Source organism: Pezoporus occidentalis, unplaced genomic scaffold, assembly GCF_034315485.1.
Source record: "Pezoporus occidentalis ecotype Australia unplaced genomic scaffold, CSIRO_AGI_Poc_V1 ctg8, whole genome shotgun sequence".
Lineage (NCBI taxonomy): Eukaryota > Metazoa > Chordata > Aves > Psittaciformes > Psittacidae > Pezoporus > Pezoporus occidentalis.
The window spans coordinates 5,873,463-5,898,958 of record NW_026916158.1 but is presented as its reverse complement, the minus strand read 5'-3'; the positions used below and the strand labels follow the sequence as shown (position 1 = coordinate 5,898,958).

The following is a 25,496-nucleotide window of genomic DNA, read 5'->3' as shown; positions in this document are numbered from 1 at the left end:
GAAGTAAAGTGGATTATTTCTCTTCCCCGAAGAGTAACTCCCTGGGTACACGCAGAGTGACATGGTCAGCCAGTTTTTTCTGGAACTCAAACACATGGCTGTATTCTGCAGGAGCTGCAAGAACTGAAGGAACTGCTATTTATCTTTCAAAAGTGCTATTCTGCTCTTATTCATGTATATGATTAATGTAATCCTAGAAGCATTTATGACAGAATAATCTGTAGTTACCACTATGACTGACACTAGTCCCTAGGCAGAATGAAACAAGTTGGGAATTAAGGAACTCTGAGAAATTACTTCAAATTACTTTGTAACTGCTGTTAGTTACTCATTTCTCCAGGAGAAATGGATCTCAGTGCTAAAAAGCTATGGCTTTAGTCAGCACCTTGCCAGCACCTCTCTTGGTTAGCTGGTATCAGTGAAAAATGAAAAAGCAGGCTGATAAAAAAAGGAATACAACAATTAAGAATCAGAGCAATACTACAACATATTTTGACAAACCTAAACATGATTCCCTCGGAGAAGGGATCCAGACTGTCCACAAGTTCTAACTCTGCATCCCCTCCCAATGTAAGCATCTGGTAGTTCTCCTTCAGTTTATTTGTTATTACATTAAATCCTGCCATGAACTCATTTAGTCTTTGTTTCCGGAGATCTTCAAAAGCTTGTCTGAATTTGTCTCTCTCATTGGTAATGTCATCCAGTTCAGCCACGTGTTTCAAGTACAGCTCTTCCTGTAGAAAAAAAAAAACAAACAGAAAAAAAAAAAGTACAGTAAAAGAAACTATCTCCTTAATTTCAATTTTAAACCTGTTTTTCCTACCATTGAAAATTCATTTTTCCCAGAATGGTTACCAGCCTTGAAAACATAAGAACAAACCAAACTATCTCTTTTTTTTTCTCTTTCTTCTACTCTCTATGTTGCTGGTGGAAAACCCATGTTAAAATAAGAAAATATTTAATCTGTTGAATAGTCCAATATTATTGAAGCAAGTACTGTAAGGAGAAAAAATTCCTAGTGTGTGGTGTTGTGGGTCTGTCTAGACTGTCAACTGGTTGACTTTATATAAGTCAAGTTTCTTCTTGACTTCTAAATAAACTATATAACCCAAGTGTTCAAGGCCAGGTTGGATGGGGCTTTGGCCCACCTGGTCTAGTGGAAGGTGTTGCTGCCTATGGCAGAGGGGTTGGAACTGAAGGATCTTTCAGGTCCCTCCTAACCCAAACCATTCTGTAAGTCCATGAACTTTCACAGGAGAAAGTTGTCTTCATCTGACATTGATGGCACCAAATATAGAAGGCATACATAAGCTCCTAGAGACAACTTTGACATGGCTAAGGGCAAGCTAACAAATACTCGGAGAGATAAAATCCAAGTATTCCATATCATTTTCCAAAAAAAAGGAACTGAAGAAGAATGGGATCAACATTTCCTGGTATGCCTGTAGGCAATAGCGAGTGCATTTTTATAACTGCAGGACGTGTTTGAGCAGTCACCGATAGAAAAAGCACACAACTGGACGGTTACCACCATAGTTCAAAAGCAAAGATACTGATTCTCTACAGATTCTAGTACCGGAAAACAACAAAGCTGCAGATACAGAAATTACCTTCAGTGAGGGGTGTACCAGCTGTACAAACAGGCAATACAATATTGAAACGATGAACCCCATCACTGCATGGCAGTAATTAATCTTACCTTCTTCTTGTATTCTGCAATAGCACCAAGGTTGGGTTTTATTTCATTACACTGGGCTTCCAGGAGAGCTATTTGATTAGTGATAACATTGGGATCCTTGAGAGCCTCCAGCTCTTCTTGACTTAGTACTGGAAGTTCTTCAGGTGGTTTATCTTCTATGGAGTGCAGTGATAATTTTGACATCTAAAATTCAAAACCAGTTACTAGAAATCTTTAAAGATCACATTCATTATCACATGAACATATTTCTAAAATAAACATTTTCTGTGTTATATACTATGTTATACAATATACTGAAGCTTCCAATCTCAAAACATTCAAAGATTCTTCACGTAAACTGTGCTTTGCAAGATCATCTGCTGGCCTAGATCCCTACCTCTATTATAAGTTTAAATATGAAGTAGAAAGGACATATAATAAAAAGGTAGCTTTATGAGCTCCAGGCATCTAACTAGCCTTGTCTCCGAGCATACCTCCCTGGGCACACACTTCATTTTTGCTGTTTCGGTAGACCAGGAAAACCAAACCAGCATTGCCTTCTACTGACTTTGTAATCCACCAGTCCATGGGCCAGAAAATGTCAGGATTCTGTGCAGAACTGTTTCCAGAATTTAAAGCCCTTCCCAACAACTGATCACACTTGTGACATTAACACACCACACATCAGGCAGTGATTAGAACTAGCTTGTTCAACTCAATGGGAGCTGTGAGAATGGTTGTGACTGCAAGAAGCTCTGTGCAAAGCTGTCTGTGTGCTTGCCTGCAGGAAGGCTGCCAGCAGTCCTGCTCGCATACCACCCTGAGTCTGAGAAGCTAGGTGTTCTAGCACTGGAGTCAGCAGTTCCTTGCTTCCACTGGCTCCAATTTATCCCATGAGCTGGTTCAAGCAGCAATATGAGAAGCAGAATTTCTTCCTGGCCCCAAGGAATTCCTACTGGCCCAGTTATACATAAACTGGGGAAAGGCAATTTGATATACCAAATAGACTACAAGTTTAAGGCAAAATGCTTTCAAGGAGAAGGCCTTGCCATTTAGTAAAGAACAAATTAGTGGACACAGCACTGAGTACACTTATGCATAACTTGTAGTTTAATTGTCAGCACCTTACTCCACTTTGTTTCTCTCATCTGTGAGGATGCCTACCCTTTTGAAACGTTTTTTAGTGTGCACAGAGAGGATATGCAGACACAAAAATTCTCCTGGTTGCCATTTATGGCCTGCCTACTTATTTTACCCTCATTGCTATTAATTACTCAGTGTTGTGTCAATTCTAATTATTCTATTGTTCTTTCATGAATTAATAAACTTGAAAAGCTAGAAGCTAAACCACTGAATTCACAACTCATCTATAACCTTGCACGTAGATCAAAGAAAGACTGAAAGGTTATCTTTTTTAGAGTTTTCTCATAGCATAAACACAAACTGTGAGCTGAATATGAATTTTCTCCCAAATTATCTGTTTTCTAATGTTAATGTATTAATCCTTTGCGATCTCACAGTTCTAGTTTTTGGAACTGAACTATTTCCTTACCTCTTTTTGCCAGTATTTCATCTTTGACTGGTGTGCAGAAATATGGCTGTGAATTTGTTCCATTTTCAGCTTAATATTAAGAGCTTCCTTTTGAAGTGCATGTTCCTCATCCTGAATGGTTTTAATCTCCTGGAGTAAATCATGATACTCCTGTTGAAGTCCTGGCAACTCTTCCTAAACAGAAATGACCAAAAAAACACATTAAACAGTTGCCTACAAAAATGTTACCCCTTTTTGCAGGTGATAGGTTTGCTTTCATGATATTATTCACAGAACTTACTCTCCATAATCCAAAGTATTGATATAAATAATATATTCTTGTATTTAGACTAACCTGGTCACTGAATTATCAAATGACTGAAAATATGCTGCAGTTTATATTTTGTTTCCAGATCTGGGTCAAACAAGTCCTACACTGGGAAGTTTTTAGCTAAAAGGCAGTTTTAGAGACAGGGAGTCTCAAAGAAACAGCTTTATTTGGAAGAATTTCAGCCATCCTGGTTGTTTTCACTGTTTCTCATAGATAAATCTGGATGCAAACTAAAGTACCACATAGCTGGGGGAAAGAAAAAAATCCTCTATTCTTAAGCAAGTTTTAAACCACAATTTCTTTGGGAAACTTGATTTCATTCATTTATTTTTTAGCTTCAGAAAATCTACTCAAGATGTATTTCCAGGTAAGTATAAAAAAAAAACAGACAGACAAACAAAAAAAACCTAAACAAACAAACAAAAAAAACCCTCCCAAAACCCAATCATTCCCATTTCCTGACCATCATGGAATGTCACTCTGCTACTATATAACATTTGCACAAGAACAGAATAGAAGAATGTAACTAGGATCTAATAAGGATATAACTCAACATCCTGACTTCACCTGAAGACCAGACTGCTTACTAGGACTGGTCAACACTATTTTTCTCCCCTCATCATCTGTATTTAACAGCCAACTTTGATTAAAAAAATTACTTATTTTGTGTAAATGCATACAATATATTGCAGGATACAGAAAATAACATTCTTTGTCGTTTTATGCCCATGGGAATTTTTGGAGGATGAGTAGTAGAGTAATTGAGAAAAAGAGATACTTTACGCCACCATTGTCAAGTCTGGGGCTTAAATAGCAGGGTAACTTTTTTTAACTACATGAAGGTAGTATCTAGTAACACAGGCCCTTGGCTGGGTGTGCCTGGAATGTCTGAGGACGAAGTCTGACCGCCATCAGGCCTTAGAACAATTCTGGTACAACAACTACTATCTAAAATTGATTTCACATGCTGCATCCTCTATGAAGGATTACACCAAGTTAACATGACACTTACTTCGGCTTGCCTGCAGTCATTCATAACCTCAGCAGCTTTGGCTTCCAGTTCAGTCAGTTCTTTCATTAAGTCTTTAATTTCTTTCTCATTGTCTTCCAATTCTTTCTCCATGTGAAGAAGAGCATCTTCAGATTTTTTCACGTTTCTGCATGTGTAGAGGTTTGTATTCCTCACATGAGTGCAAATATGACATAAAATATAGACACACAATCTTACCTATAAAGCATGCTCAGTAACTACTGACAACCAAATAGGAAGTACTCATTTATCGACAAACTCTCATACTCCCTAAATATCCAAGTAAAACCAAAGTTGCCTTCCTAAAGCATACAGCAAGGAAGTCTAAATCACTTAATTTGTTCTTTCTGAGGCAGTTTGACATTTGTTCTAAGTATTTGTTATTATTATGTTAAGCTAATATAAAAAGTATCACATTTTATTTCCTGACATGCCTTATAATAGATTGAGTCCCTTCAGATTTGAAGTGCCCTGCTACATGGTAATTAAGTGTTAATTTGAATCTTTATCCTGAAATGTTGCATTTTCGTGATAGGCAAATATTAGCAGAAAAATACCAATTAAACATTAATTTTAAACTCCCTATTAAAAACTACAGCATTTTATTTCCCTTTACCTCCTTGAGATAAGCGATATTTGGTATTAAGATGTGACTGGAAATAAAGACATTAAGATCACAGGATTTTTAGCTATGGAGGGTCCTTAAACCAAGGAAATATCTCATGGGTACCAATGCCAACATATACAGCTATTCGAAGGCTGACATGTCTCTTCCCTGGTCAGGTTTCACTAAGCTTTCTAGGTCTGTAACATACACTAATTCACAAAGATTATGGTTCTTAATTAAGAACCTGTCTAACCCTGACGTAAATCAGTTTAGAGAAAAAATATTATTACCTTCTACCCCCTCTTTGCCTCCTGCCATAAAGAGGGGAAAACCATCCCCCTGGCCTGACCAATCCCCCCTGCAAATGTCCAAATGTAATCAGGCAGGAACCACAGCCACAGTTGCAGCCTAAAGCAGCTGAGACCACTGACACATACCGTACCTGTTTGCAGTCTTGACTGCTACCTGGGCTTTAGTAATAGTTGAAAAACATCCGTCTATTTCTTTGTTGATCTTGTTAAGTTTGTCTTGATGTGGTTTAAGTTTTTGATTATTGGTATCAATTATGAGGTTATGTAATCGCTTAACTTCACTTTCTATTTCACCAGCTTTCTCAGCAGCGCAGTCATAATCTGTTGATTAAGAGTTAAGGTCATTGAGATGTCTCTATGAACACCAGACTACTGCAGCACAGTAAGATTTAAGTGATAAAAAGCTATGCTGCATAAATATATTGAGACGTGCACCTATTTCTTTATACTGTGAAAAATGTTTTGGGTTTTTTTGGTGTTTTTTTTTTTTCTTTTTTACTGTGGCTAAAATTAAAATTACCACCCACATCTTTCTGACACTGTGATACTGCAAAAGCTTTTTTTGGTGCAAACCAAAAATTTAAGTTATATTACTTACTGTGTATAAAGGATTTAAACAGATAAGATAGCACATAAAAAGCTCATTCTTGGCATTTATTTAATGGGAAGATGCTCCAAGGTTAAGCTCTAAGAACTGGCTGCTAACCGTTGCTCAGCAGCTAGTGTTACTGTATAGTTACTACACATATTGAATAGCCTAATCTACCTTAAAAGTTCCCCTATTTAGCTTATACTTAAAACTGAACAAAACCATTTTAATAAGTCGAACAGCTTTCAAAAACTGAACACCGCAGCACCTTACCATTCTAAGGGCAAAACAAAATCCCCCACTGTGTTTGCTACAGATTTACAATTTCCTTTTGGGGCCAGTAGGGGTAAAGCAGAGACGGGCACGGTGGAAGGCAGTCATCTCTCCAGAGGAGAACATAGGTTTGTGTCTCTCCGTTACTTAGTAGAAATGTTAGAGAAGATATTTATAACATCAAACCTTAGCATTATTTGAGGAAGTAAAGCATTCATACTCTCCTGATGCTATACTGTTCCCAAGAGGCATAGAGGGAGTCCACAGTAGTGTATATATTTTCTCTTTCCTAAAATGCTATCAAAGCAGAATTGTGGGGGAAGGGAAATGTGTTTTACTCCCTGAGCAAGAAATTCAAACAGTCAAGGTTTACTTTCCTAAGCTACCACTTTCTTCAGCATAGCTGTTATTCCCGTTCTCAAAGTCAACTTCTTTCACAAGAAGAACGGGGGTACATTGTGCCCACAACAGACTACAGGGTATTCATCTTAGTCACATAACAGGCCAGTCAGAGCACAGCAATAATAACAGACTTTAATATTATTACCTCCACATTAACAATTCTTCCCCCAATTAAACTCAGTTTCCCTATGAATCTGGCTGTAACACAGCCGTAAATATCTAAAGGTCCTCACTCTCTAATCTCAAGACACTTTTTACCTCTCCCTTTGAAGAAGAGGGGTTCCAACCCAAGATATGGTTCTGCAACTGGCAGACTGAAAGAACAAAGCTGTAACCATTCATTCCTGGTTTAGTGAAAGAATATGACTATGATTTTTAGCTTTAATCCCTTCTCCACAAAATGTACCTTTTTTATAACCATTAAGGACTTTTTCCAACTCATTCTGTTTAGTTTTGTCCGGAGCAGTAGCAGTTACATTGGCTTCAAGTTCCTTAATGCGGGTTTTCAGATGAATTTCTTGTTCAGGTAAATTCTACAGAAAAAACACAACTGTGTCGGAATTCTGTATTTCAGAGACTCTTGACACTAACAAGGACAATGTTAAGCAGAGGCTGAGTCATCCCCCTGCGCATTGGTGGAGCCCAGATACTGTCTTAATAAGAAACTTGTTCACCTTAATACTTGCTGAATACTTTTCTAAATTGTTTTTCATTTCCCGAACATCTTGTTGCCGTTTGCTTATGGCTTCTTCAAGTTGTAATGTCTCTTCTTCACGCTGTACTGCTCTTTTAGAATCCTTCTGCAGTTGACATTCCATTTTACTGACCTACACAAAAATAAGGTATGATCATTTGCCTGGTAAAGCAAAACCTCATTCACCTGCTCAACAGACAGCAGTCTATGATCTCATAAAACACAGAAATAAAGTGGAGTAAAAACCTGAAAATTTGCTGTAGCTGGACAGAATTAAGATTATGTACTGACCTCTTCTTCTGAAACAACCATTGCGACTGAGGAACCCATTCTACCCTTCATTACTTTAGCCCCACCACCAGTCATGGTTCCTGAAGTAAAATAGATGAAAAGAAGTTAGCAAGCTTATCGTGCTTAGATAGCACCTGTGAAAAACTGAAAATATAATTGCAACTTTGCACTTAAATACCTGACTGTTCAATGATTTGTCCTTGAAGCGTTACCACCCTCCATCTTTTGTCTTTTTGAAATGCTATTCTGGTAGCTTCTTCCAAGTCGTTGGCTACTAAAGTATCGCGTAATGCAAAGTAAAAAGCCGGGCGAAGCTTCTCATCAGCTGCTTTCACCAGATCAAACAACCGAGGAACATTTTCCGGAGTGGGGATTTTCTTAAGATTTTTTTCCCATACAGCCATCTACAACAAAAAAGTAAATGAATGAGAGATTCCTGGTGATAAATTTAGGTCATTTCATTATTCTAAGTCACATTAAGGCTTTAAAACAAATGCAGTTGTACTGCAATTAACAGTAAAGCTTCCTTCTACAAGACATGCCAAACATTTGTTGTACACCTACAGGTATCTAAAAGGCCTTGTGATTCTCTCTAAACGTCCCCATTTGCTATAGAATGTTCTACAACACATTTGTAGAACAGCCTATTAGAGTATTTTATATTTTAGCTTTTCCACAGCAATACATATACAGCATGTTACTATATAATACATATTTTTACACATTAATACATTATGCACATACAGTATTAACACTGTGACATTAGGCTAAATCATCAATTTGTCCTGCTGAAGTACTGGTACTTACTTTGTCCAGGGCTATAAACGTGGCAACTCCAATTCTTTTTGCCTTCAAGAAATTCACACATGCCTGTGCAGTATCAACTGTATCGACGACGATGTTGTCTAAAGCACCACAAGATGATGAAATAGCAACATCATATTTCTCATTGATAGCTCCCAAGTCTCCCTAATAATTGGGGGTCAGGAGGGAGACAGAGAAGTACAGTGATGAGCTTGGCATCTATGTTTTGTCTTGGTATTATGAAATAAATGACAAAATTTCACAGAAAAGAGAAAGAAAACAAACTAATTGTTTGGGGTTTTTGGGGGGGAAAGAAGCCTTGACTGGAATTTGTAAAATAATACCACACCAGTCTCCTCCTGCACACTGCTATTTATGTATTCCTAATGGACTTGTTCCCACAGTAGAAATTCATATACTCAGCTTCAAAAGCAGTGCTTCTGGTAGAACAGTGTAGTAGCATTCATTTATTTTCTGTAGACAAATGTTACATTTTATATGCCAGCATTTTAGTCTGGCCTAACAAGATCATTTAATGTGTGCTGTGAATGGTTCTACCATTGGTCAAGTCTGGTAGGACCCAGCAAGTCCTACACTTCTACATGGGGTTCTGTACTGATCTGGCAAATGGGTACAGGGATGTCCACCATCTTGGAAAAATTTTTTCTCATAGCCATTGCCTTTATTTAGTGCTGAGTAGAGGAACCTCTTTTTTTTTTTATTTTTTTGTTTTATAGCAAATCCATGGGATTTGCAATATTCTGCTATTCAAATTCATAGCACCAGAAAAGTGAGGAATTCTACATTTCACTCTATTACTGTTCTGTTTCTATACAGTTTAAGACTTAGAAGTATAATAGCCATTTAAAATCTACCAGTCTTCCGTATAGTCCAGGAATATTTCCACTTTTCTTATGCTGAAGCAGAGCCTCAAGCACTCTTCCTCGACTGCGACTCATTGCTAAAGAACTTTTGGCTTCTTCTACTTTATGACGCAGGTTTTGAACAAGTTTCCTAGCACTTTCTTCTTCTCTTCTTAGTTTCTCAAGCTCATTTTCTTTCTAATAATTAAGAAAAAAAAAAAAGGACATTATCTTCAAAATCACAAAAACTATCCATGGAGTCTTAAATTCATGATTGTGTAGGCAGTGAAAGAGCCACTGAAAAGCAGAAGTAGCAAACATTTATCAGAAGAACGGCTGGTATTTGGATATACTTCTGCTAGTATTTAGTACACTTTGATACACATATGACAGTTTATGAATTCATGAATCAAGCTTAGGACAAGGTAGTGGGATTTTTTTTTTCCTTTGGGGAATGAGAGGAGCAAGAAGGGAAATTAGAAGGCGGCTCAGGAACAGAGCCATTTATTTATTTTAACTTGTCTCATCATTATAATTAGGGATATGTAGGATTTAATTTCAGTGCTTATTGTTAATATTTGATTAACCAAAAATAAGTCTGAAATCAAATACTTTACAGGTTAACCAAGTATTAGAATATAGTTCGAAATGTTATTTTTTGGCACAGTTTTTCTTTTATTTTCACCATGATTACTGCTAAAAATAAGAGTGGAATTTTGATTTGTGTGTTGCAACATTGTGTGATAAGGAAATTACATACGGAAGTCAAGTCTCACCTCCTTCAACTCCTGTTCTGCTTGGGGTAATCTTACACTTATCTCTTTGATAGCAGCTTTCCTTGCATTAAGAGTTTCTGAAACAGTCATCAGAGCCTCCTTTGCCTGATTTAACTGAGACACAGCAGTATTATGACGGGCAAGATATATCTCAAGTTCTGACTGGGCAACATCCCTCTTTGAACGGGCTTCATTCACTGTTTTCATATACTCCATAAGCTCCTCCTCTTTGCTCTGGAAAATGGACAATGTTACAACTAAAACCAGACGACTGTGGTATTTCTTACATCAATCAAACGGTAGGAAACAAAGAGAGGAAATGGGTGTGTTCTTTTACAAGCTCTTCTGTCAGCAGAAAACAGTTATGCTATCTAGAAGAACAAGTATTTCTTAATTTATTAATATATTCTGTATGGAAATTAAATAAGACATTTCTCATAAAGAACACCAGGGAATTGTCATGGAACATTTCAATACAAACTTTGTATCATTTTCTCAATTTAAAGTTGGAAGGAGCCCTACATATTGTGCTAAACTGCAGATGAAATGGGAAAAAATTCTTCAGAGGGTGGTGAGGCCCTGGCACAGGTTGCCCAGAGAAGCTTTCGCTGCCCCATCCCTGCAAGTGTTCAATGTCAGGCTGGATTGGGCTTGGAGCAACTTGCTCTAGTGGAAGGTGTGCCTGCCCATGGCAGGGAGTTGGAACCAGATGATCATTAAGGTCCCTTCCAAACCAAAACATTCTATGATTCTATAAAACCATGTTTTCAACTACAGAAAACAATCCTCCAAATTTACAGGATAAATTTCTAGCCTTCAGGTGCTTAGTGATTGAACAGCTACTATCAGCAATAATAACCAAGTATTATAGTAGCTGTCCATTAATTCAAAGACAGAGCCTAGCTTTTTGAGAGGCTCAGAACAAACAATTTCAAACTCTGTTCATTTATTTAAGTAACAGATTGGTTTAAACATTTTTGATGGGAGAAAAATAAAGTGTGTTCAAGTTATGGAAGCGTAGAATTATTTAACATGCATACACAAATAACATACTTAATGACACATGATCCCTATAGAAAGCAGAGAAACTTAATAAGAATGACTTAGCTCTGATTATAAATTCAAAAAAAAATTCCCAGTTAGGCTTCACTGAACTAACACATGAAACAGCACATTTGTCATGTAAAAAAGCATTTTACAACTATCTCATGATCATTTCATTCATGTGTAAAGGCTATACATCAGTTAAGACAGCAAGTGCACTAAGTCAAAGCAGTTCAAACCTCTTTTTCTGTCTGAAGTCCTTGTGTTTCTTGCTTAAGGAGGTCTATAACCTGCTTGAGTTTTAATTCTTCTTCCTCTTTCCTCTTTTCAAGAAGCTCTTTCTTAGACATTGTTTCACTGATAGATTTTTCACTATCGGCAGGTACTTTTTTTAATTCTGCCACCTGTGCAAGGAAAGATATTCAGAGACAAAAGCCATAGCAGTGAAGGAATGCACTTTAAAAAAAAGCTTTACACACAAGAACTGAAGTCACGGAATCACAGTAGGGCTTAATTCCTAATTATTGATCCAAATTGAACTCTTGATCCAAAGAGCAATTTAAGATCTGTAACAGCTGGCAACAACCAACTTGGTGAAACATACCCACTAAATTAACTAGGAAAGCAGGAAAAAAAAGAAGTTTTGAAAAAGTAGTTACTCTGAGAATACGCAAATTTCTGTAATCTGAGCAAACACGACAAAAAAAGATGCTTTGGAGCCATGAGACCTCCCAGCTAAGCCAAGAAGCCATAGAAACCTTTTTAATTTAGGCAGATTAACAGCCTGGTACCACTGGAACCCACCTCCCATACATGTGCAATTAGGAATGCCTTAAGGGAGAATAATGCATTACTTCAGTGTTGCAAACAAGATCACTAGCTGATTTAAATGACAAGGTATCTGACTGAAAAAGATAAGTAAATTAAAATGTATTTTTCCATCTCCTTTATACAAAATGCAACTGGTGTCCTCTGCTATTTTGTCCCAACTACACAAAAACGTTCTCATCTAGAGCAGCCAATTACATTTCTTTAGGCAAATCAAGCTGCAGTTCACACTACCTTTTCTTTGTCCTTCTGAATTTGCTTCTCCAATTTTTTAGTCTTGCTCTTAGCATGTTTTAGATTTTCCCTTACTTTAACATCCTGCAAATCCCACTGAGTAAATTCTTCTTTTTTTTTCTCTATGAACTTTGTTATTTTATCGCGTTTTCTGAAGGGGAAAAATAAAAAGAAAGAATCATCTATTCCATAACCTATAAAAATGTCAGTTGAGCTTGGCTTAGTAAGCAAGCATATAGAATTTAAACCAGTTACTCAATTTTTTTAGAAAACAATATACTTACTATATTCACACGATTTTCCCCAGGGAAGTTATGTTTCATCATAAAAAGATTAACTAACATGCAATCTTAAATCCATTTTCAGAAATTTTATTTTTTCCTTGGTAAAATTTATAATTCACCTCTCACAAATAACTTACCACAATCTTAGAGGATGAGAAGATCAATATTGCAGTTGGACTGGAAATTAGGACCCAGACAAATCAATTTTAGGGAAACACAATGGATGCATAAAAGATTCATAAGGAAACCAGATAAAAATACCCAACATCCATGGGCCTAAGCACTACAGTGGTATATCTAAAAAGCTAAAACAATATTTCATTTCTTTTGCAGTCAATATATAAAAGCATGTACTTTAAAAATTCATTCAAATATTAGACATTTTCTGATTGTATTACCCAGACTTCTGCAAGAAAAGCAAACCAATGAGATTTCTTTATTTACTTATTTTTGTGCAAGAGATCATTTAATCCATGCCATGGAATAGTTAGATATACAATAAGTGACTGTTCATCAGATAATTGAAGTTTTCGGTGGAAGAATTACCAAAAACACAGCTGTGCTCCCAGTTTGATCACCTCCCCATACAGCTACCATATATTTCTGCTTTTTCCCATGTTCTGACCCCTGTCAGCAATAAAACTGACACACCTTTTCCTGAAAACCCAGCAAACTCTTACCACCACATATGCAAAATGTGTAAAACACAGTACTCTCAGCTTACAAATCTATACCTAAAGTACTTACTTTTCAAGTTCTTTCAAACTTTTAGTCTTGGTTTTCATTTCATCTCCAAGTTTCTTGCTTTTCTCATTAACTTCTTTCGTTTCTTCGTTAATTTTTTCTTTCTGCATTTCCATATCATTTATTCGTTTCTTTAGGTCATGACTAGGGGAAAAGCAGACAAAAAATCCAACTACAAAACCCAAACCTCCACTTTTTTTCCATAAAGATGACATTAATAATGAATACGTATTTCCAATCTTACACGTAAACAAGTGATTATGTAAAGAATTAAACCTTAATGTTGTCACTCAGTAACCTTGCCAATTTAATACAAACCAGCAAGGAAATCTAACTATTTAGACACTTCAAATTAAAATAGTCCTTGACTGATCAACTTTCTCGATTCAAGTATAAAGCTGTAAGAGATTAATTTGCCAGACTACTTTACTTTGTTAAAAGCTGGCAAGCATTACTTTTTTTTAGTGGTGGTGTTTTGTATTTAAAAAAAAAAATTTTTGTGAAAATGATGTCTACTTTAAATTTTTTAAGTTCAAAATTTGAAACAAAAATCACTAGCCACGTGCTATTCAACTAATTCTGAAGGACTGATGTATCTGTTAAGAAATACAAAATACTTCTACTTAGAGATAAGGAAGAGGAGTTTAAGACCACCACTACCACAATAAAGCCAAATCAAAACTGTAGAGAATTACTTACATGTAGTATTGACAGATCCGATTCTTTTCTTTAAACATTCTGTTTTCCAAACAAAGAAATTCTATGGCTTTATTCTTGTCTGCTTCCAAGGCATCCTTTTCTTTTTCCACCATTTTAACTCTGTTTAACTAGACAAGACAAAGAGTCAGATTGGACTTTACTGCTAATACTACAGAAGAACAAACCCTGAGGAGAAAAATCCAAGACTCTTTGTAGCACATGTCCTCTGGAGATGTGGTTCAACAACTCTGCAAGACAGTTTAACACTAGAAGTTTGCTGAAATCACAGATCACAACTTCCACAGCAGAGACTGTCCTTTAGAGCAATTCAGTCAGGAACTTAAAACTAATAAAAAGATCCTACAGATGCCAGAAACAGCTCTGGCAAGCCAAGAAAAACACAGGTGAGAGAGAGAGAAGTTACATAGAGAAAATAACATATATGGACTGTCTATATTTCAATCTTCTGACTAGCCCCTTTTAAGTTAATTTCTGCACTTAAAAGCTCTGGTTTTTCCTTCCCAGCCTTTAAAAAAAATTGTCTGCAACATACTAGGATTTACCAAGGACACAGCAAGCAACAAGAAGTTTAATATTATTTAGCACTTTTAGAACTGAATGCATAAATAAAATGTTCTGGAACCAAGTTCTACATAGCTCAAGTCACAACTAATGTTTTATGCCTTCTCATAAAGTTGTGTGTGCAACAACTCAATACTGCTCTGCTTCCCTCTTCCTCTCTTCTTATCTTAGCATATGGAAAGTTTTCCTGATAACTTCTCCTATTTTCTATTCAGCAATAGGAATCAGGCAGAAAAACCTCTCTGGAAAGTTTTCCTGATATTTCTCCTACTTGCTATTCAGTAATAGGAAACAGGCAGGAAAAACCCTCTATCTTGATATATTCAGATAATGACAATCTCTTTCTCTATTAAGTCTGAGCAGCATTTAATGCATGTAGATTATGATCAAAGAATGTTCAGCAGATAAAATCCTGTGTTCCAAGCAAACCCCCAAACATAAAACAAACAAACCAAAACAAAGTTTTGAGCCTCACCTTTTCCCCTCTCTGTTCATTTAAATTCTCTATTCTGCGACACAGAACTTGGATAGGTTCTTTTAGTCGTGCAGATCCTATTAAGTCTTCTAAATATTCAAGCATGCCTTCATCATGTTCAGTCTGGCCTTTCGGTTTCATCATGGCGATTTGTTCAACTTCCCCCTTGGAAAAAAGAAGTTTGATTTTTCCCCCCCCCCCTTGCTTTTCTTTTTTTTTTTTCCTGGGGGCAGAGATAGTATTCTAAAAAAAACACAAACATCTTTGGAATGCATGTATGTGTCCATATTCTAGCATTATAAAAAAAAAGAACAAAATAATGCAGTAGTCAAAACTGACTATTCACAGTAGCAATATTATTTGGAAAAACAAAGGTCAAAATTAATGGAAATTTCCTCGAAGGAGTGCATGGTGGTGATGTGCATCTCTTCTAAAGCCAACATTCAGATATAAAAATTGCTTAATTCCTCTAAAGATTCAAAAAAGCATTTCCCCAACCTTAAAAAAAGAAGAGAATAAAGCATGCCCTCTAAAGTCACGTAGCACCCAACAGTCTTAATGAAGATTAAGATCACTGAAAGGTTCTCTTTAGGAAACAGAGGGTCCACAAAATCATGTCTTATGGATGAACTGGACTTGCAATTCATATAACCAAGACTTCCTTGTTGGAAAAAGGACATTCCTTCAGTATTAGGCTTCCTTAGTTTAATTTTCCTTTATGTACAGCATTAACTTTAAATTATTAAGGCGAATAGCAACATTTTTTTTCTAAATAAGAATTAGGCAAGATTAAACCAAGACAATGACAAGGACTGCTTATGTTACTGATGCTATCATTAGCCAACAACAACAACAAAAATCTATTATCAATATTTTATGCTTAAGACAGAGTAGCACTAGATGTTTCAAAATACATATTTTGTAAATTGCAGTTGTATATCAAAGACATGAAACTGAATATATACATATTAAAATTGTACCTGATGCAAGAGTAGATGCTGTAGAAATTAAAGAACATAGAGTAAGAACTATTCACCCTTCAGAAACCTAGATACTTAGGTACATGACCAAAGACAACTTATTCATAAAACAAATATTAGTGCAGAGTACCAGTACTGGCCATTAAACACATGAAATAAAATGGATTAAAGTTCTTAATTTAGTTTTATAACTGACAAGATAAGAATTATATTCCAGTATCTGACCTATGTATGTAAAAAAAGCCTAAGTCTATATCCACAGAGTGAAAATATTCATTGGCTTTATTCATTTATCATTTTTCATTGTTGGGTGCTTGCTGAAGTTGAGAGAACAGCCAAGTCTCTACAAAAGTATGGATAAGGAAGAACTTCTCAAGAACATATAGAAGGAGGGGTAATTAACGAGATCTCTGGAGAACCAGAAAGTCACAGAAGTCAAAGGGCAGGATTTCTATGCAACCACTGCAAATCGGGCCTCTAACCAGCAAAGAAAGATGAGGGTAAGGTCCCCCTAAACGTTAGCGAAGGCAGTTGTTAAATTTTTGCCAAAGGGATTTTGTTCCACATTCTCAGTGCACAATGACACCTAGTGGCCCTACGTTTTTCTTCCAATTAGCAAATACCATTCAGCTGAGCAGAAGAGAAAAAGTTGAGTTTTGCAGATTTGTCGAAGTAAAACCTTGCAATTTATTAAGACAGGTCTTCTTGCACATAATTCCCTTGTTAGAGTAAAACATGGAGGCTGGTTTTGTTTGGGTTTCTTTTTCCCCCTTTTTTTTTAATTAATATTTTAGAAGTTAAATGCATCTAAGCTGCTATTTTCTGATAATTACTGTTCCTAAAAAGTGTCAGCAGTTCTGGCAAGACAAAAAAAAAACCAAACAAACAATCCTAAACAACCCAGCTCTATTGCTTACATATCTCAAAAAGCCAATTAGCTTTTTAATAACTGCAGCTGTATTATGTACAATTCCCATTGCACATTTGCTCCCTTGCCATGAAAGTACGACTTCTCTACCTAAAGCCACCTGTCAGCAAGACACTGCTTCTGGGTAGGAAACTATGTAAGCTCCTAAATTTCCGTGGATTTACCAGAAAGTCTCCATTTTGTTTATTCCTGCATTAAAGCCTTTCCTCTGTTTACATCCAAGAAATAAAACAATTGCAGAAAACACATTTAATTCACGTGGTGAGCATCAAGTTTAAGAACTTGCTACACTGCGCATCTACCACTTAAGGTAGATGCTGCTGTAAAAGACAAAACTGCCCCTGATTTAACAAGACCACAGGAATTATAGACAAGCAAGGAATGCAAGTCAACTTTCTTTTTTTACTATTTACCTAAGTATTATTAACCATCTTTTAAGTCATAACCGTCTAAGAAAGATGCTTATTTAGTTGTGCAATACATTTAATGATACAGTATAGAATTATTGAAATTAACCTCATAAATTAAGAAATCAGGGGTTTGGTTATCTGATTGTCTGTTTACATGGTAAATAAATACCTCATCATCTGACCAGGAATTACTAGTGACTGCAGTTTAGGCCATGCATTAAATAACATTTTGAAAAGTTGAAGTGAATCAAGTACTGTTAAAATAATTCACATGAATTGAACTTGTCAGGCTGGCAATTGGCAGTTTAATATTCCTCTAATTCACCATAGGCAAGCAATTTTAGAATTTTATATTCTTATGCAAAGAGATGTAGACAGACTACCTACTTAAATTCTTGCATTCTTTTCTTATCAAGGGTAAAAATGAAAATATTTAGCAACTACAAGTAATAATTGAATAATAGGAATATTAAATATGATTTAATATTTATATTATTTACTAAGCCAATATATTAAGAAATCCATTTAGCCCATCCCTATATTTAACATGCTAAGAAACAAAAAAGTTTCCAGCTACTTTAACTGATAAAGGAGACCAAAAAAGGGTGTACCTTCCCTTCTTTCAAGTAATCATGATAACAGTTAACAGGGGGAGAAGGGTGAGAATCACATTTTAACTCTGCATTCTGTTAGAAGTTGATAGTCAGCATAACTGTTCCCTTAACATTTTAGCAGTGCTTATTACTTGACCCACTATTTGAATTTTGGAAAAGAAACCCAATTAAAAAAAACCCAACCCAAGCCTCAACAATACAGCCTTGCCCGTTTATCTAGTGAAAGATCTTTCGAAATACAGACAGCCCTTCTGAAAGTGAAACTGAGAAGTCAGCAGGCAGACATTTGTTGAAAAGAGAGTATGCTTGGGCATGCTTAATATGGCTGTCACACCTAAATTTAAAAAGTCTTGGAATGGATGACCAGGAAATCTCTTTAATTATTGCCCTCAGTTATCTTCCTGCACTTCACAGGCATGAAATAATGAGGGGGACTAATGTGCAAAAATACAATAAAAAAGAAATAAATCCTCTATTCAACTGAGGACAATCAAAATGGATGTGAACATTAAGGCATTGGTGACACTGGCAGACAGCTAACAAAGAACAAAACACCCACACAAGTAATCACTGTATGAAAACGTAATAAATATCCATGGAATATTTTGGGAAGGCTCTACGTTCATGGCAAGAACTCTAAATGGAATTATAAACCCAGTTTCAGTTTCTGTATTGTGTGTGAAGTCTTCTACATCAGACTGAAGTTATCACAGGGTGCTGGCATGTCACTGGTAACAGAGGTAGTCAACTCAAATACTATATAATGAACAGACATCTAAATAACAGTTTCTACAGAATGCCTCAGCTTAGTTATCAGAAAACAATTATTACTACATTTGAATAGAGAACACAGGTTTATATGTGGAGAAATTTCTAAGCAATAAAGTTAGCTTAAATAATGAGAAACCTTGCTTGACAGTAGGTTACACCGTCATAAAAACAAGGGCAAGTGCCAGTCTCCTTCGAAAGCCATTTCCTCAAGTGAAAAGTAGAGTAGGTTAAGGAGCTTGGAAGGAAGAGATTCTGCCTTCCTTTTCATAGCTGGAAATTATTTCAGTGCCATAATGTTCAAGATACTTTCTACAATTAAATTTCTATTCTGCATAAGAGCAAAAATTTTAAAGTAAATTGTAAAAGCTGTCAAGAACTAGCGTAAGACTTGCTCACCATACAATTAACTATGTGAAATCAACACCTCAGTTGAGGAGACGGAGAGTCAGCAAAGCACTGGGTAAACTGGCAGCACACAACACACAGTCCAGGAGCACCTGGACTTGCTATGCCCACTGCGCTCAACCCCAAAGGGATGCCGCAGAGGGTTGTCCAGAAAGATGCCTGAAGAACTGACACAAGTGGTGACATCACCAGCACCTTTTATCACTATCTTAATGTTATGAGGCTGCCAAGTCAAGGGTCCCTGTACTCCAAGTCCTGTGCATTCCAGTAACACTTGCATCCTTGGCGTATTTAGGAATGCTGTAGATTTAATGCGAGATGCTTATTATTGCAGAATTAATCAAATTTCAATATCTATTGCATGCATACTCTTCTGCATTCGTGTTGGAACAAAACCCATATTAGGACTAGCACATCTCCTACAATGTAGGCATCTTACTTAAACAGAATCATAGAATCATAAAACAGGGTTGGAAAGGACCTTAAGATCATCTAGTTCCAACCCCCTGTCATGGGCAGGGACACCTCACACTAAACCATGTCACCCAAGGCTCTGTTCAACCCAGCCTTGAACACCACCATAAATGGAGCATTCACAACCTCCTTGGGCAACCCATTCCAGTGCCTTACCACCCTCACAGTAAAGAACTTCCTCTTTATACACAATCTAAACTTCTCTTGTTTCCGTTACCCCTTGTCATATCACTACAGTCCCTAAACTGCTGCCCTCCAGAGCAAACTTGTGACAGGCAAGAACTTCACCTGCTGTGTAGGCCTCACAAGGTGGCAAAATAAAGCCCCTAAACTATTACCTCATTTCTACAAACTACTATTTGCTCTAAAATTACACATTTGTTTCTTTAAACAGCTGATCCTCTCACAACAGAAAGCTTTTAAACTAAGTTTATCCAGTATTTTCTGGTATATAAAGATTTGCATTTTAAACAAGGTTATCAAACTGCTTGATAAATTTTGACCTACCCATTAAGCTGCCTTTCTGCAACTTTTAATCTTGAAACAGACACTACTTTACACTTCTGCATGTAACTGTTTGTTGCTCTTGGCAGACAGTAGCATTATGCTCCAGCAATCTCCCTTTACATCTAAGAGAGGGTCTGTGGACTGAAGCACTAATTCCAAAACTAGGAACTCCGAATAGCATAACTTGCTAATCCCAATACCGACATTACCCAGCCTCAACCAGCCTCTAGCCATTGGTAATTCATTCTGTGCACAGTATTAGTTCAGTCTGTGATAGTGCTGGCACTAGAATTGCAGAGTTTCAGAATACAGCCATCAGATTCCATTTTAAAATTCTTGTATGAAACAAGACGGGGCTAGCAAAAAACTTTTGACATCAAAAGATCACCGACAGCAACTTCAAATTCTTCATAAAGAAACAAACAATACTTTTTTTTTTTTGTTTGCAAAAACTTGCCTGCATTATGACTAGTTGTTTCTGGAGAACCTATAGACAAAAATGTTTGCTTCCCAATATCTGTCTCCTTTTTTCACCCCTGAAAATTAGGGGGAGGGAAAAAAAAAAAAAATCTGTTGAAGACAGTGTCTTCCAATACAATGAGTTTTGTCAACTAAACTGTTAATACACTTGCAGATCTACTTAATTAGAGTTCCACAGAATTATTATGGCAGCAAGTTGGTAAAAATACATTTTCCAGGATTTCGGGTTGCTACTTCATTTCTGGGGACTTAATCTGAATCTTTAAAATAAAAAGTTGCTGAAAAGCAGATTAGCAAAATCCTGTACTACCTAACAAACCAGACTAACTTCTGAGTGTTAAAACCCACACATCAACAACGCTTCAGATGCACAGTAAAGCACAGGCACATTAAAACATAAGATTGTAACAAAGGAATTTTGTAGCTTGGAATCCAGTAGATGGAAATGTGCTGTGCCTGAGGCAGGGAGGGAGGAATACTGGTACTTTGGGTGGTTTTTGAAGAGAAATTTCTGTTGCAGCTGTTGTCTTTTAGTTTTTGGAGGGGATTTGTTAGTGGAGCTCTTCAACACTAGCCAAATTCAAGAGTGGAATAATCTAGCATCTAACTGAAGTGAAAATTACATTGTTTTAATCATGAGGAAGAGTTTTAGAGAAAATACTGCCTAAGAGATGCAACACTATACACACAGGGAAGAACTTCCACGTCTTTACATGTGGCTGAGAAACTTAGTGAAGCAATACCTTGCAGAGTAGGAGAACTTATTTATCTTAGTTTCCCCACTTCAACTACTGCAAGTAGAACTCTTTCAGACCCTTTCTGGAACTTCAGCGTGCTTTATCAAACAAATCCAAGCTTAGAAATCACACATTTTTAAAAATTTGACAGACCCATTATACAAGCTTTTCTTTTTGTTTACATTTCCCCACCTCTGAGGGGCTGGCAGGAGGAAAGGCAACTTATTTCCAGCTGAACAAAGGAAGCTATTGCAAATAGGGCACAACTGCTGTAATAGCCTGGGTATTCTCCTCTCATAAGAGGTTTTACATTTGGATTTACCCCGTCACACCTAGACGTCAAATCTACCTAGCTGTGGTTCTGCATCAATACCAGATGATAGCTTCATCACGATTCTTTTGCTACCAGCAGTTGGAGTAATGAAAAACTTAGAACAAGCCTAGCTACTACAACCTGTCCAAATTCTCATTCCTGCCTTGGAACATAAGTGTGGTAGTACTTTGAGAGAAATCTTTGGCTGGGGTTCTGGTTGATTTTTTTTTTTTGTTCAATACTAAACTACCATACAATTTCAGATTCGACAACTGTGGCTATAATATTTGGTATTTTTAAGGCAAACACAGCTTATTTTGAAATTCAGAACAGTATTTTAGTAGTTTCAATGTAACTGCAGTATACGTTTAGAAACTTTTTTTAAGGCTTTTTAAGCTCCCATTAAAGGAGGTTTTGTTACTGAATCCAAAATCTTTGGGTGACAGATGGGTTTCCTGTAATCTCAAGCACAGCACCTGTTACAGCACAATTAAAATAATCTTGTAACTTCTTAATACTATCAATGTTTATATTCAATCCACTTACTGAATTAACTGATTAGTTTGCAACTTTACAATATTACATAATTTCATTTTCATAAAGGCAATATGCAAATGTAGACAGCAGTCAGAACATCATTTAACTTTGTCAAGCATCAAAAGACTAAGGGTCTTGTGATGTGACTATTATTATATATGCATGCATTAAAAGCGATTCAATGTAAGCATGTTAAATTTATTAAAATTGTTCAAGCATGAAGATTTGTTCCCCTCCTCCCCCCCAAAGGAAAAAAACAAGCTATTTGAGTAATTAGGAAAATTCACACTACACAACTTTGAAGGAATAGGGTTTTCTTTATATGCAACAGGTGATAAACAGAACTTGTCCTTTAAGCACTGAACTGAAGCAAACAGTTGAGTCACAGCCAGCATGTCCAGAATGCTAAAAAATCAGTACTTGCAGCTGTAATGGCCACTTCTAACTCAAAATTTTGTGGAGGATTACAGTAACCCTAGCCAAAATCTCTTAGTGTTTGTTCCACTGAAAAAAAAAAAAAAAAAAAAAAAAATCAACCTTGATCAACCCAAATTACAACCCGATTTCAATTTTTAACTTTTTTATATAGAAGGCTAGACAGAACTGACCTGGAATTTCTCTTAATAGCATAATAGTAAAGTTTAGAATTTTTAAACTTTTATGGAACACAGCTGTATTTCAGTTCTTTCAAACGGTGAAGTGTTTCTCCCAGAGTAAGGGGAATGAGGACAACACATTTTGCAAGTATTTCACCAGCCAAAACTAGATGAGTCAAAAATACAGGGCATACAATGATAGCTCTCACTTCTTAAGCATGAATACAGTAAGGAATGGCAAAAAACAGTGCTAAATTTATGAATATTCTGTTTCCCAGTACAGCCATTTCAACCTCACTTCATTTTAACAGTGTGCCTATACTCCCCTCTTCATGTAAAGTTTTGACTGTGATTTCTAATTCTGTATACATATGCCATGGAAGCTTTGTACATAGGTAACCAATATTCCTGTAGCCTTCTGATTCTTCTCCTGGAAATACAATACAATTCTGTTCAGGTTTTGGTTGTTGTTTTTTTTTTGTGGTGGACTTTGGTGGGGTTTTTTTTTTTCCTTTCTTCTCCCCTCCCCCCAGTTCCAGGCTATTGCTGCAAACATTTAGTGCTTGCAGTCGTATCTCATTTCTACCCTCCAATTTTACCAGATGGCAAATATACACGAGGGGAGAAAGTATCAAATACTCAACTTCATGCCCCGCCTTCCAAAAAAAGTGTTACAAGCTAGGTGGGAAATAAGAAAATTAAATAAGTATTAAGTTCACATACACAAATCTACAAGGCCACTACTGTCCAAAGATGAGGAAAAGCTTAGAACTAGCCTGTTATACAACATTCAGTTGTTTGCACAAAACTGCTGTTCTGCATTCTGGAAATAATTTAAAAGTAGCCTTTGTCAAGCTGTTTGCACATCTGTCTAATTTTAGAAGCTTTAAGGACATTCTTGTGTTTAATACAAGAATACAAATGGATTGCCAATCTAGAGTCTCTTTGGAATCTAAGTCAGTTATTGTCAAACTCAACCTACAATGTTTGATTTAAGATCACTGGCATGTTCTTATGAAGCTACTTAATATATCACTCTCAGTTACACACTGCCCCCCAGAAAAGTGCTTTTCTTCACTTTTCATGCTTCCCTTTTTTCTGAAGAAAACCAAATAAACAGTGGCTACGATGTTTTGTTGCAATTTACAAAATAAAAATATGAATTGCCAACAGAAGTTTTCTGATACTGTAAGAGATTTCATATTGAAGCTGCACATGGACATACCGGCATATCTTGCACGGCTTAGTGTTCACTTCAGTATAAAGCGTAATATTTAAACAGAGAAATCAATACTGTACTCTACGAATCAGTGAGGCTTCTATTTTTACATAATACTTTATTCAAAGAATCTGGTTTTACTTAATTCTATTATCACACTTGCTTTAAGTCTTCTTACAACTTCAGCTCAGCTGTTCTTGAGTTTTCTAGAACAAACCTCTCTTCACCACTGGTGCTGGCAGCACAGATCTCCAATTATAATCCCAGTAGAGCTTTTCATCTTGTGTTCCACGCAGCAACACTCAAATGTTGGTGTACCTCATTAGGAAAGCAGACCTCAACAACTGGGAGCTTCTGGCTTATCTCAAAGTGAGAAGAAAATCTGCTCTCCCTCATTTCCTCTCCAATACACTGGAAGAGTGACTCCTACATTATTTCCACAAAGCAGCAGGTGAAAAACTTGACTAAACTTCCTTTCTGGCAACATAACCTTGCCGTAGGATAGGCCTTACTACATTGCAAAATGCCATTCCTATAGGTTACAAAAATACATGCATATAAAATCACTGCAGTTGTTTATACTTGCTTACGATTACTTAAGAATATTTTAATTAAGCCTATCAAATACAGGTAAATGAAGCACTACTGTAATTAGTACAAAAGTTACTTAAACCAGCTTCCATTTGTTTGAAAGAAAGTAGTTTTAAAGCAAATGGAAATCAACTGACAGAAGTCTGCTCCCATAATACCATCTTTTCATACAAAAATAATTCAAAGCCTTGTGGCATTTACCATTTCTACAATATCGATTTACAAAGTCGCTATAAAACTCCACTTTCTCTTTAAAAAGACTGAATCAACTGTACTTCTCTTACCTTGAAAGACTGCAGAAGCCAATTTCAGCAGGTGTTAATGGCTGCTGTCCACAGCCAGTTTGCTTTGCTTCCCAGACAAGCCTACACTGCTATATTCAAAACTGACATTCCTTCAAGTGCTCCCCATCTATTTAACAATTCCTTAGAGGCAAACCAGCCAGGATAAAGAGGCTGAGATTTTTTTCTGGCTTCAAGATTAACCTGTTCACCAAGTCACTACTGGGCAACAGCAAACATACTTACTTTCAGAATTTTGCCCAGCCTGGTCAGAGCACAGAACCCACACAAGTTTTCCATATATGTACACTGATGTTCCAAGCAAGTCTTTTGAGAAAAAGCTATGTCATTTTATTTGTTGTTCCTTACATACATTCAAGTTACTGAAAGTGTGGAAGACAAAAAACCAGCAGCGAGATGCCAGATTTTACCACAATGCTTAGTATACTTTAAGTGACAAGATGTGGTTTTTCCTGTTGCAGTTTCAGGCCGTGGCAAGCCGATTAAAAATGTTGTCTACTCCTAAACTACTAAAAGCATATAACAAACTTATTAAAAACATACACTATGTAGAGTTAAAACT

The 25,496-nt window shown here is 36.5% G+C and overlaps 1 protein-coding gene across 2 annotated transcripts in view; it reads right to left on the bottom strand.

The window, feature by feature from the left end:
- SMC4 (structural maintenance of chromosomes 4) overlaps positions 1-25,496 on the bottom strand; it is a 39,591-nt gene that overhangs the window by 4,667 nt on the left and 9,428 nt on the right. For both annotated transcript variants that reach the window (XM_062603194.1, XM_062603196.1), the window contains exons 6-22: positions 15,071-15,235; positions 14,014-14,141; positions 13,318-13,458; positions 12,287-12,437; positions 11,464-11,628; positions 10,181-10,414; positions 9,417-9,602; positions 8,545-8,706; positions 7,916-8,141; positions 7,738-7,817; positions 7,427-7,579; positions 7,159-7,285; positions 5,620-5,809; positions 4,553-4,697; positions 3,231-3,404; positions 1,700-1,882; positions 502-734 (exon numbers count right to left, since the gene is read on the bottom strand). In XM_062603194.1, coding sequence (XP_062459178.1) covers positions 502-734; positions 1,700-1,882; positions 3,231-3,404; positions 4,553-4,697; positions 5,620-5,809; positions 7,159-7,285; positions 7,427-7,579; positions 7,738-7,817; positions 7,916-8,141; positions 8,545-8,706; positions 9,417-9,602; positions 10,181-10,414; positions 11,464-11,628; positions 12,287-12,437; positions 13,318-13,458; positions 14,014-14,141; positions 15,071-15,235 — 2,843 coding nt within the window. The remainder of the gene's footprint in view (positions 1-501; positions 735-1,699; positions 1,883-3,230; positions 3,405-4,552; positions 4,698-5,619; positions 5,810-7,158; positions 7,286-7,426; positions 7,580-7,737; positions 7,818-7,915; positions 8,142-8,544; positions 8,707-9,416; positions 9,603-10,180; positions 10,415-11,463; positions 11,629-12,286; positions 12,438-13,317; positions 13,459-14,013; positions 14,142-15,070; positions 15,236-25,496) is intronic.